This window comes from Erigeron canadensis, chromosome 8 (assembly GCF_010389155.1).
Source record: "Erigeron canadensis isolate Cc75 chromosome 8, C_canadensis_v1, whole genome shotgun sequence".
Taxonomy (NCBI): domain Eukaryota; kingdom Viridiplantae; phylum Streptophyta; class Magnoliopsida; order Asterales; family Asteraceae; genus Erigeron; species Erigeron canadensis.
In genome coordinates, this window is record NC_057768.1 from 31,193,094 (window position 1) to 31,206,665 (window position 13,572).

The window sequence follows — 13,572 nt, forward strand, 5'->3', positions numbered from 1 at the left end:
TGTTCACTTCACGCTGACGTCATCCTCGTGCTGACGTCATCATGGCTTCTGCTCATTTTCGTGCTTACGTCATCTCTAACTCGCGCTTACGTCATCGCGAACTTATGCTTATGTCACCACGAACTTCAGCTTAATTTCATACACGAACTAATGACAACCTCGTGCTTATGTCATCACGAGTTAATGACACCTTCGTGTTGACATCATCATGAATCTATGATATCTTCGGGCTTACGTGTTCACGACTTAGATGATGTTTTCGTGCGTATGTCATTACGACTTATTGATGTCTTCGTGCTTACATTATCACGAACTATTACTTAACCTCGTGCTTACATTATCATGAACTATTAGATGACTTTGTGCTTATGTTATCACGAGTTATTACTTAAGTTCGTATTATACTGAAGATGATTTTAGCTGATGAATGTGTTCGTGCTTACTATTTTACCCTATAATTTTGTGGCTGAATTTGTCCCTAATTTTTCAAAAATAATATTTTCTAAGACATTTTTGCTATAGCACTTTAAGGGTAAAAATTTTTGGTCGCGCTGACCTGGCAGCTCGATCCCAGCCAGGGGCTCTGCCCCTTAGACCCCGTTTCTAGGGGCGCTGCCCCCGGACCCTCGTAATGTGTGGGGCTTCGCACTAATGTACATGGTTTCATCATTTGTGCCCAAAGGTCAAATATGATTCTCATGGTGCGTTCTTTTCCTTTTGGATAATGAACACTAAGTATATTGATTCTGCCCAAAGGTGATTTAATACACTTTGTGTGCTAAAAGGAATATCTTTTCATGCATAAGATACACGATTCTTAATTTTGTGCCCAAAGGTCAAAAGATAAGCGTTGTGCCGCATGACCCTAATGCTCATGTGTACTTAGATATTAGTTACTTCTGCCCAAAGGTGATGTAAATCTAAGTAGAGCCTTATGTCAACTTATTGTTTTGGTGTTTACAATAGGTTACCTATCACTGGCTTCATTAGTATAATGGTCTTAGTCTCATTACTTTAGGGAACATTACTTTAGCCTCTTACGTATTTAGGCATTACGTTGGTTCCATTTCTTTAGAGACATTATTTAATAAGCCTTAGATTTCTAATTATGTTATTATAAGGAACATTATTATTAGCCCTTAGTTAAGTTTAGGCATTACTTTAGTTCCATTATTTTATAGATATTACTTAGTCTGTCTTAGATAGCTAATTATGTCACTATAATCTTATTGCCTTTAGTTTTAGGCATTACTTCAATAATCTTCTATTATTTGTATCATAAATTGATATCCTCTTTATTTCCACTGTAGTACCTAACTTAAGTATTAAGTTTCTTATTGACGCAAACTTTGCTTCATGAAAAGGTTAATTACCTCTAACTCTGGAGATGCTAGACCTTGACTATGTCATTCGCCATAATAAACCCACTACTATTACTGCTAACTTTTCTGCAGCTCATAAAGCGAATTTTTTTAAGAAAGTGGGAAAGGGCAAATCACTTATCACTAATGATGGTCAGGAACTTCATCAATCATAGTATCTGAGGGAATAAATAAGGCGTATGCAAGTAGCTTAAATACAAAGGAAATAGCAGTATTTGTGAACACAAAATGAATATGACTGACATGACTCATAAGTTTAAGAATCCCAAAATGAAAGTCTCTGACAATTTTCTTATGCATTTTATAATGACCTCATTGCTTGCTCATTCCGACACCTTCAAAATTAGATATAATGCTATGAAGGATAAATGGTTGATGAGTGAACGAATAGCAATGTGTGTGCAAGAAAATGGTCGCCTTAAGTTGGGCCAACCTATATTTGTTCACCTTACTACCACTGCTAATTCCATTAAGAGGAAAGATATAACAGTGATAAGACTGCAAATTAAAGTTCAAAAGGCTAATCATGGTGCTTATACCTCTAGTTTTGAGTCCTTGACGAGCAATCCTAACTACAAATTCTGATTGTGCCCAGATTGCCCTAAAATCAAGGAGTAGCTAGCTAAGAAAGGTAATTTATTTCATGTAATATTTGATTCTTTTTATGATGTATCTATTAATACATGTGTGAGTGATTCTAATTATATGGTTCATGTGATTAACTCAACATAAGGATTCCATACAATTCAGAAACTATCAAATGACCAAAGAAAGCTTAGAGTTGGAAGGGTTGATCTCTTATATGTCGAAACCATGGGGACTTATGATTTACATATAAACACTTGAAAGTGTATTAGACTAGTGGATACCTTATGTGTATCAAGAATTTCTCGGAACCTTGTATCTATTTCTCTAGTTTAAGACCTTGAAAGTTATGTAATTATTCATGGTTACGACGAGATTGCCATTACTCATAATAATGAATTCCTTGGTTCTAGTTTCTTGAATGGATTGTTGTAAAAGTTAGAACTAGATCACATTTTTCTCACAGTCTTTGTTGTCTCCTAATATTGATGACATAACTAAAACAAAGACAAAATCATCTAACTAATTAAGAGAATTACTCCATGTAGTGGCATAAATACCTTAGCCACATCTCACGAGTTTGCATGATACGACTCATAGAGAATGGAATATTACATTCTCTTGACTTTAGTGATTTTAAAACATGTATTCAATAGCTTAAGGGATTAAGAAAGGAGCCAATAGAAGTTCCAACTTGTTGGAAATAATTCACTCTGATGTTAGTATCTCCTATCCCTCAACCATCTCAGAACATACATCACTTACTACATTCATTAACGATTATTCATGTTATATGCACCTATATCTGATCTGAACCCTTAGAGACTTTTATTGATCTTATAACTTTGGTTTTAAACCAACTTGATCATAAAACTAAAAGTTGTGAGATCAGATAGAGGAGATGAGTATTATGGTTGACATATTGATATTGGTTAAGCTTTTAATCCTTTCCATAACTTTTTTGAAAGGAACAAAACATAAGTAACTAATATACCATGGTTGGTTCTCCTCAACGAAATTATGTTGCCAAAAGGAGAAATAGAACCTTAATGGACATGGTGAAAAATATGTTTGTCAACACTAACTTACCTACTTTCCTTTGGATTGAGACCTTACGCACAACTATTCATATACTCAATAAGAGTTCCATTAGAATATGTCCTTAAGACTCATGGACCGAAAGGAAACTGAGTCTGAGTTATATGAACGTATGAGGTTGTACTGCCAAAGCATAACTCTATAACCCTAACTTAAAGAAACTGAATCCTAAATCCTTTACCCATTTCTTTATCGGTTATTAGTTTTATTGTCTTTCCTATACTACTAGCATTATTGACACGCAGTATGTCACATTTCGAGAACTAAGAGATCAGTGGGAGCACGACAAAGCATAACTTAAGATTTGCATGAAGTACAAGAAGCGGGGGGAACCACTCGTCGGTTATTATTACTCCTCCGATAACTCCTCTTGTACCCAATGCTGCTCCTAATATCACTGATCCACCTTCTCTATCAGAATTCTAAACCTCCTAATTAGAATACTACTAATGTTAAAGCATCTTATTAATAATGCTAAAGCAAAGCATCTTACTACTAATGCTAAAACATCTTCCTAATTGAACCTGAAAATCAACTCAGGAGATCATCTCGGTCACTCATGACCATAACTTTGATGATTTCATTATTTAACTGAAGTTGAGGACATTGGAAAGCTTACTGATCCTATCTCTTATTAAGAAGCCATTAATAGCGATCATGCCGCTTAGTGGAATGAAGCCAAAATTTGAGAGCTTAATTCCATATAGCATAATGACGTTTGGGACTTGGTTGAATTTCTTGAAGGATCCAAATCTATAAGTTGTAAGTGGATCTTCAAAACCAAATTAGACCCGAATGGAAACGTCAAACGCTATAAGGCCATAACCATTTGCGAAGGGCTTTACTCAAAAGGAAGGAATTGATTATCAAGAGACCTTATCTCATGTCTCATAAAGATTCCTTAAGGATCATCATGGCATTCGTATCTCATTATGATTTAGAGTTACATTAGATGAATGTCAAAACCACTTTCCTGAATGAAAACTTGCATTAAGACGGATACATGTGAACATGAAGTTCCATAAAGTAAATAGCACATGATCTGCAAGTTGAATAAGTCCATATACGGGTTGAAGCAAGCATCACTAAAATGGTACGTTAAGTTTAATGAAGTAATAAGAGGACACGACTTCCTAAGAAAATCAAGTGGATTAATGCACCTATCTCAAGATCAGTGGGAGTAAATTTACAATCCTTGTTTTGCACGTGGATGATATACTTGCAAATAACAACTTGGATATGTTGCGTGAGTCCAAGTGTTTATTTTTCGCAAAATGTCGACATAAAAGATCTCGGTGATGCCTTTAATGTCACAGGTATCGAAATACATCGGGGTAGGCGTAATGATGTTCTAGTTTTTTCTCAAAAGACTTATATTGAACACATCTTAGAACGCAATAACTTGCAACACTACACACCCACTATAGATCTATTAGTAAAAAGGAAACGTATGTGATTGTTCTCAAAGTCTGAACATTGAGATTAAAGAAAGGGAAAATGAGGATGATACCTTACTCATAAGTAGTTGAGAGCATTATGTACGCTCAGGTCTGTACTCGTCCCGATATCGCTCATATTGCCGGTATGCTTGGGAGTTAAGTATATAATCCTGGATTAGCATATTGGAAAATGGCTAAAAAAGGTTCTACGATATCTGCAAAGGACCAAAGACTACATATTAACTTATAGAAGAGGTGACAACTTAGAAGTAGTGGGATGTTCTAATTCCAATAAGAAATCCTACTTCTAGATCTATATTTATGATTGGCTGGCAAACCTATCTTTTGACGGAGTCATAAGTAGAACTGACTGCGACGTCTACCATGATGTCTGAACGTTCATAATTTCATGTCATGAGATGTTGTTAAAGAACCTGGTCAGTGGACTCGAAAGTCGTCAACTTTATTACCAGACCATTGAAGTTAAACTGTGATAACTCAGCTACCGTAACTTGCTTGAACAGTAACAGTTCAACTGGTGCTGAGATGTATCTTGATACAAAGTATCTATTTGTGAACGGATTGAGGAAAATGTTCTTTGTATTGTGTACATAAGTACACATAATATGCTACTGGATCCAATGACCGAAGGTCTTCCTCCTAAAATCTTCATAGGATACGTATCAAAGATGAGGCTTACTTAAAGACATATTATGATAGCATGTTATACTTATTGGTCATTATTATGATGTTAATTAAAATTTTCTTCCTTATTCAAGTTTTGTTTGTCTATTAGTTACACTTCGAGCTCATAACAGTGTAAAGACATTATATAACAAAATTTGTCTTAGTCAATTGATCATTGCTTATTAGTTTTAAATTTGAGTCATAGTTTGACTAGTGGGGGTCCTGAGTTGATGTTCTTCTCTACGACTGTACTTATTGGATATGATTTGGTTTAAAACAAAATGAGTATTATTCCGGAACTTATTTGAAACTCATAGATAAATGATCGCTCGGTCAAGTGGGAGAATGTTGGAACCACGTTAGTGTGACCGTCACTGATCATGTATCATTCCTGATATGATAATCGACAATAACTGAAATCCCTATGTCTAGGTAAATATATGATGGACGTATTTACTCTTACAGACGTAGTATATGGTTTCCCATTAGGTAATTGTAACTAAGAGGACTAATGATACACACATTAAACACCAGAAGGGTTGAATATGTAAATACCAAAGGGTTGAATGTGTAATTACTCTCATTATAAATAGAGGGTAATTAACCCTAAGTTAAGGTTAATCACACACACATAATCCCACACAAATTCGTGTGTCTCTCCTCTCTAAATTCGTGCATCATGTTCCAGCCGAATTTATCATCCCATTATTACTCGATCACCTTGTTATAGGAACCCGGAATCAATAGCAATTATGCTTTAATGTTCTTACAGGTTCCACAGGACGATTGAGGATGTTTTATCACTCGAATCGAATCATGTTTATTCCAACAAGACCTTCTTCTCCGGCTACACCTTCTTCACCGAAAAAACGATCAGGTGGGTGGATGGTACTTGCGAGCAGGTAGTGGTCGACTTGGGTGGTTATCGACTAAAGATATTGAAGCTATAGTCTGCCTTAAAATTAATAGTATTAAAAATGAAATGATGATGAAAGAGATGAAAGATGGATAAACAGTGACAGATGTGGCAAGCAACAATACTCTTATAGTGTGCCTTAAGAGACCGTTCGTTTTTATCTTTTTAAGTCAAAAGCCATCAAAAATATAGGGGGTGTTATTTGTACCCAAAAGTCAATTCATTTTTCAATTTAAATATAATTTCTGACAACTTTTACTTTGGCAGGTTATTTTACTTTTTCAATTTTATTAAACATAAAATATTTTATTATCTTTTTAATTTATTTTTCTATATACTTGTTAAAAAATATAATTACAATCTTGAAACAATAAAATACAGTTTGAGACTTGAGAGATGAGTACAAAATTTTTAACAGCCTAAGTTTTATACCAATCCCTTCAGTCAAATTATTGAAAACATAATTTTGTTAAAAAGAGATTTAATTTAATTGAAATCTTGAAACAATACAATACAGTTAGTAAAAAGAATTAAATACAAAGATTAACCAACAAATAAAATACACTATAAATAATGAATTACAACTATCATTTCTACAGAACAAATTAACAGTAATAACAGTTCTGGCAAGCATAAATTTTCATGTAAATTTACATGAAAATTGTTTTTTGACTGTTTTCTGAATAACTTATGTGTAACTTTGAAGTTTATAATTGTGTGGAGACATGGATTATTATCCGTTATACAGTTTTGTGAATATTTGGATTCTTAATCACATGTGCACGAATATTGCTATGATCACATGTATGCAAGTCGATCACATGTAATCATAGCAATATTCGTGCACATGTGATCAAGAATCAAAATCTCTACATAATTGTTTAACGGATGATAATACATGCCTCCACAGAATTATAAACTTCAAAATTACACATAAGTTATCTGGAAACAATAAAAAACAGTTTTCATGTAAAGAACAATCATCGGTTGGGCTTGATTTGAAAAGTTCTCACAAAAAAAAGTTTTCAAAATAACTTTTCAATATATATATATATATATATATAATATCTATATATTTATTAAAACAATAGGAATCCTAATCTTTTAAAGTCCTCCTCAATATAAAGCTATTTTTAAAATTTGCCACATAGGTTTTTATCCTATGTGTCATTATTACATTTTTTGACAATATTTATCCATTAAATATTAAATAAAAAAGATATTTATATACAAACTTAAGAAACCAAATCCCTTATATTTAAGAAACAAATCTCATATGCAAAAAAGAAAATTAAAACCGTATAAACTTAAATATGAGCTAAAATTTTCTATATATTTTTTTTCCCTGTAAAGGCAATATTCTTTATCTAACTTTTTTTATCTTGGATTCATTTAATCAAATCGTATATTATCAAAATCGTTTCATTATAGGAATTTAAATATTTCTAACTAGATAATGATATCACAATTTGATTCATTGAAGTTACGGGTTATGCAGGTTCATTTCTTTCATGGGTAGCAATTGTTTTAATATATACATGGGTTGTAATTACAATTATTCCTGATCAAATAAGATATTTAGAGCAAATATGCAGCCACAAGATACTGTCAATCTCATTTAAACTAATTTTCACTATCCAAGTAGCACGACACCATTAGGTTTCTAAATATGACCATTAGGTTTCTAAATATGTTCAACTAAGTTTAATTTTTTTTTGGTATTTAAATGTTGAACATTATATATATTATTGATTTCAATGTCAATATTAAAACTTTTAAAAAATAAATTTAATATTCACACTTCGTGCGGGTAAAAAACGTTATATATATATATATAATTTCAATGAACTAATCTGATTAACCACGTCCACATCTTTGTGTATTGATGTGTCATTTTTTTGTTTTTCATTCTTAACTATATATCTTGCAACTCCTCGAAATAAAGAGTTACATGGCTTCATTTCCATACCGACTTAGAGAGTATACAAAATTCAAACTCTTTACTTGTGTCCTTACAAAATCCAAACCCCTTATCTTTCTACACTACCCAAAGAACTAATTACATCTCTTAATTTATGAGTTTGGAACATCAATTGCTAATTTGGAACTTCAATTTACTGGAGTATCTGATTTCACATATCTCCTTATCCACATATAACCGTGTCCTAGCTTCATGGCTGAGTTTGCACATCTTAAAATCCAATTGGCAGAGATAAAAAATGCCACAAGTAACTTCAATAACAATGTTATTGGAATAGGGGGATTTGGGAAGGTCTATGCAGGCACATTGTCTCACTCTATGGGGCGAAGCATGGTTGCTATCAAGCGCCTAGATCGTAGATTTGGACAAGGAGATCCAGAGTTCTGGAAAGAGCTCATGATGCTTTCGCGTTATATGCATAAAAATCTCATCTCTCTCCTCGGATATTGCGACGAGGCTGGTGAGAGGATCATTGTCTATGAGTACGCATCTAATGGAAGCCTTGATCGCCATCTAAGTTCCCATAGTCTATCGTGGACACAACGTATCAAGATATGCCTTGATGCTGCAAATGGTCTAAGTTACCTACATGATCCCAAAGGCACCCAGCAAAGAGTTCTCCACCGCGATATAAAAAGTTCCAACATCTTACTGGATGCCAATTGGAATGCAAAACTTTCTGACATGGGACTTTCAAAATTTGGACCTGCAAATCAGCAACACACTGTTCTTTTCACCAATATTGTAGGTACCCCTGGGTACTGTGATCCGCAATTTATGTACACATACAGGTTGACGAAAGAATCAGATATATACTCTTTTGGAGTTGTCTTATTTGAAGTCTTATGTGGGAAATTATGTTTTAAGTCAACCAAGGACGACTTGGAGATCTTAGTGCCCAGCTGGAAACAAAAATACAAACATAATAATTTACAAGACATTGTCTTTCAAGATCTGAGGCCATCAATGAACTCCACTTCCTTGGAAATATTTTCAAACATTGCATTCGAATGTTTGCATGACTCTCGCGAACAACGACCAACCATTTCTCAGGTTGTGGAAAAACTTAAGAGGGCACTTGAACTTCAAGAACTTCACGATAAGAAACTGTTTGAGGACAATAAGGTAATCATCTACTTTACTTTAAATATTACGGCGTGTTTAGTTGTGGAAAATATTTTCTAGTTTTTCATTTCTAATTTTTTAGAAAATGAATGGAGTTTTTCATCTTTAGAAAAATTTTTTTTTTTTTTGAAAACACGCTCAAAACTGGAAAATATTATTTTCACTTTCCATATTAGAAAACATGTTCTAATATATTTGGTTAAGTGGGAGGCCGGTTGTGGTGGGGTGGTGGCGGGGGGTGTAGATGACAATTACTGAGTTGAAAAGTTCTTGGAAACGCTTGATACAGATAGGGATGGATGAATTAGCTCTACGTGAAGCCTTCCGCAACAATGGATTTTGGTTTGCCAATTGGAGGGCTAAGCGTGCATTGAAGTCTGTAGATGACAATCGTAATGGTGTCATTGATAAAGAAGAGATATCCAAGCTCTTGGCCTTCGTAGAGAAGGGGCGTAGAAAGAGGATTGTTTCATAATACAATCATCTTCATCATATCATATGGACTCTTATTGTGTCAAGATGAGATATGGATTCTAATCTATATATAAGAATTAAGAAGGTATTATTATCAAATAAGAAAGCTTCATATCTATATAGATAATCTATATATGGACATATAGATATAGGTAATGATGTAATGATAGATACGTACATTATATATAGTTGGCTGTGTAGCATGCATGCAATGCATGGCTGATTAATTAAATACAGTAACAAATTAAGGCCAGGTAAAAGAAACACACTCGAATATCTCTTGTGAGTACTGTTTGATTATGTCTTTCTTTTTCTTCTTTAGACTATCTCAACTCCTAAAGACGCCTAAAAGGTGTCCTTCAGCTGCCACATCATATCCTTACAAATCTTTATATATCCTTACAAATCCTTATACATCCTTATAAATCCTTCAAATCTTATAATTTTATCTCCAACCATACAAACATCCTTACATATCCTAACATATCATTTTACTTCCACTAAAAACAAAAATATATTAGGTAAGGACAAGTAAGGGCATGCCCTTAGGTAAGGGCATCCTTCAAAAAATTCTTAGTTTTGGACAAGCTTCAACGGCAAAGGATATCTAAGGGTGCCTAAAGGCACCTCATTGGAGATAGCCTTAGAGCTTCTACCTCCAAAATCTAGTGTGATTGATGTAATATTTATTAGAGTAAATTACTCGGATGGTACCTAAAGTATACCCCAGATTACTCTTTTGATACAAACTTTTGAATTTCCATATGGACCATACCTAAACTTGTAATTTTCAACACTGATCATACCCAAAGTTCTACTTTTCCACTCGTACCATACCTATCATTAACGGTCGTCTATTTGGCCGTTAAGTCAAGCCACGTGGCGTGCACGTGAGGTATCAAACACGTAATTTCAGGTATACTTTAGGTATCATCCATGTAATCTACCGTAAAAATGATTATTAAAAAACTTAGAGTTTTATTTAGGTAAACAAGTAGCATGGTTGGATCAATGGTAAATATCTTTGCCTCTGGAGACAAAGGTCATGGGTTCGATCCTCATCCCATGCAAAGGTTGGAGGGCATTTTCTACCATTTAGGTAGAAACTGGAAGCAGTCTCTCTACTTAGGTAGAGGTAAGGTCTGCCTACATCTTAACCTCCCTCATACACCGTCGAGGTATTGACGCTCAAAACCCGCGGAAGGCGGCACTGAGCAGTTACTTACTTACTTTTTTAGAGTTTTATTTATATTACTTTTTTTTCATTTACTTAGTTGGGTATATATATTTATCATGAAGAAATATATATTTTTTTTGTTTTTCAATAAAAAAAAGTTTATTATTATTATTATTATTATTTTTTATTTCTATTTTTTTTATTAATAATAACTTTTATTGAAATTTCAAAAATTTACAACTGGGAAGCCGCGATACTATCTGAGCCCCCACTTCTCTAGCTATAGCAAAACAAATCCTACTAAATATATAAGCAGCTGAAGGTGCTCCAACGTCTTATAAAATATATAAGCAAAACCAATCCTATTAAATTATTATTATTATTATTATTATTATTATTATTATTATTATTATTATTATTATTATATAACCATGCATATAAAGTTCCTTATTATTAATTTGTTATCATTATTATTATTATCAATTATATTGATGAAACAAGGATGAGAATAATGAAGAAGTTTTCATTTTATGTTTATATTTTTTATTTTCACAACTTATTTGCATCATTTTTTGTTTGTTTTTATTTTTATAATTTATTTGTATATTTTTAATAAAAATTTATTCAAAAATAATACAAAAATATAATATATATATATATATATATATATAACTTTCCCCTACGAAATATCATATCTACCGAACTTAATAAAAGAATATAAATAACACTTTAATATTTTAATAATGAGTTTTAGCATAAATTGCACGGATGATACTTGAAATATACATGAAATTATGTATTTGATACCTCAAGTGCACGAAATGTGGCTTGACTTAACAGCCATATAGACGACCATTAGTGATAGGTATGGTCCGAGTGGAAAAGTGAAACTTTGGGTATAATCAATGTGAAAAAGTGAAAGTTTAGGTATGGTCCGAGTAGAAATTCAAAAGTTTTTATCAAAAGAATAATCTGGGGTATACTTTAGATACCATTCGTGTAATTTACTCTATTTATTATACTATGCACTAAATTAATCATCATCCTTATACCATTCGTGTAATTTCAATTCAAATTGGTTTTATACATACATGATATTTTAGTGATTAAAAAACTAAACCATTGGGTTAAACCCCAGTGGTCAGGGGTATTTCACTAAATCTGTTATACGGGACCCCGGGGGAGTTTACTCCAAGGTCTCGAGTTCGAGCCTTGGTAGGTTCTCCTCAACGGTATTTTTCAATTAAGGAGTTGATATGGTGAAAAAAGCTATTTAAGTTCTACTTAGTGCGGGACCCTTTCGTTGTGCTATTAACACACATCGGGCTAAGATTCCCCCATTTACTTTTTTTTTACGCCTCTGAAGTAAAATTCACTAGTAAAAAAAAAACTAAAATATATTAATATCTTTTATCTTAACTTGCAATTTCTTTAAATTGTGGACCAACATAATGGAGTACAAGGAGTAGTATCTTAATTTTACATTTACCCTGCGACCCAGGAATGGAACTACCATATAGGAACGTTTCTTTTGGGTAAGAATTGAAATCTTTTTAAAAAATAATAGCTCAATTCTTTTGCTAAATACCATTCATTTAGTTAATTCTAGAGGTCCCAGGTTTAAACCCGATATTGACATTGAATTACTAACTTGAGAAGAACTATCTATTACTAACTACTTGCCGTTAAACTTTTTTTATTATTAAAAATGCTTTTGTTTTGTATATATTATCAATTTGCTGTGATTTAAATTTTATTTTATAAGTGCGGATCTAGTATCACAATGATCCATTGCCACTCTCATGAAATATTACACTTTTTGGTTTTGGGAACCCAATTGACCCATTTAAATAAATATCTGGCACTTAAATTTCTGTTACTAATTAAGAAATCTTTCACGTTACTAAACGTCACGCTATTATCCACTCCTCTCAGCCAAGTCCATCGGTCTTAATTATCTTCAATCGTGACCCCATTGATAATTCTAATTATAGCGTACATTTCATTCAACTCGTCTGGGCCTAAGAGCGATCTAGCCCACTGCCATGCCCCATTAAAACTACCCGATTCCGGATTAAATCTGTCAGCCACTTTGACCTTTTTATCTTTTTCAAGTTTAAACAACAGTGGGAATTTAGTCTTTAGCGCTTCATTACATACCCAGTTGTCTAGCCAAGATCTAATATCAGTCCCATTCCCCACCACCCCTTTTAGAAGGCTGATGATCCCCGACCCTCACTTTAACCGCATCTACACTTCTCACAATGTTGTTCCAGGTTCCAGGAAGATATTTATTTACCCGAATGCAATTCCAACCACGTTTCGTGCTATGGAGACCCTCAATTACTTTCCTCCAAAGTCTATTTGGTTCTTTCTTAAAACGCCAAAACCACTTAGACAACAACGCAATATTTGAGTCTCTTAGTTTGCATATACCCAAACCTCCCAAGTTTTTAGGAGAAGCGACCCTATCTCATGAAATTAAACCCAATGAATTTTTCTACCCGAATCCGAGCTTCCCCATAAGAATTTTCGCATTAATACCTCCAAAGCATCTATTACCTTACCAGGTGCTTTAAAAATTAAAAAAAAAAAAAAAGAATAAGAAGGGAGACTTTCCGATACCGATTTAAGAAGAGTGATTGCCCCTAATCAACAGACTTGAAGCCTTCCAATGAGACAGTATGGTCAGTGTCAATCATAAAGTT

At 33.4% G+C, this 13,572-nt stretch overlaps 1 protein-coding gene across 1 annotated transcript; it reads left to right on the forward strand.

Moving 5' to 3' along the window:
- The first annotated feature begins 8,052 nt into the window (after positions 1 to 8,052).
- On the forward strand, positions 8,053 to 9,940 carry LOC122579037 (probable receptor-like protein kinase At1g30570). The gene is made up of 2 exons (XM_043751121.1): positions 8,053 to 9,213; positions 9,503 to 9,940. The coding sequence occupies exons 1-2, from the start codon at positions 8,281 to 8,283 to the stop codon at positions 9,686 to 9,688; spliced, it is 1,119 nt and encodes a 372-aa protein (XP_043607056.1). The 5' UTR covers positions 8,053 to 8,280; the 3' UTR covers positions 9,689 to 9,940.
- The last annotated feature ends 3,632 nt before the right edge of the window (positions 9,941 to 13,572 follow it).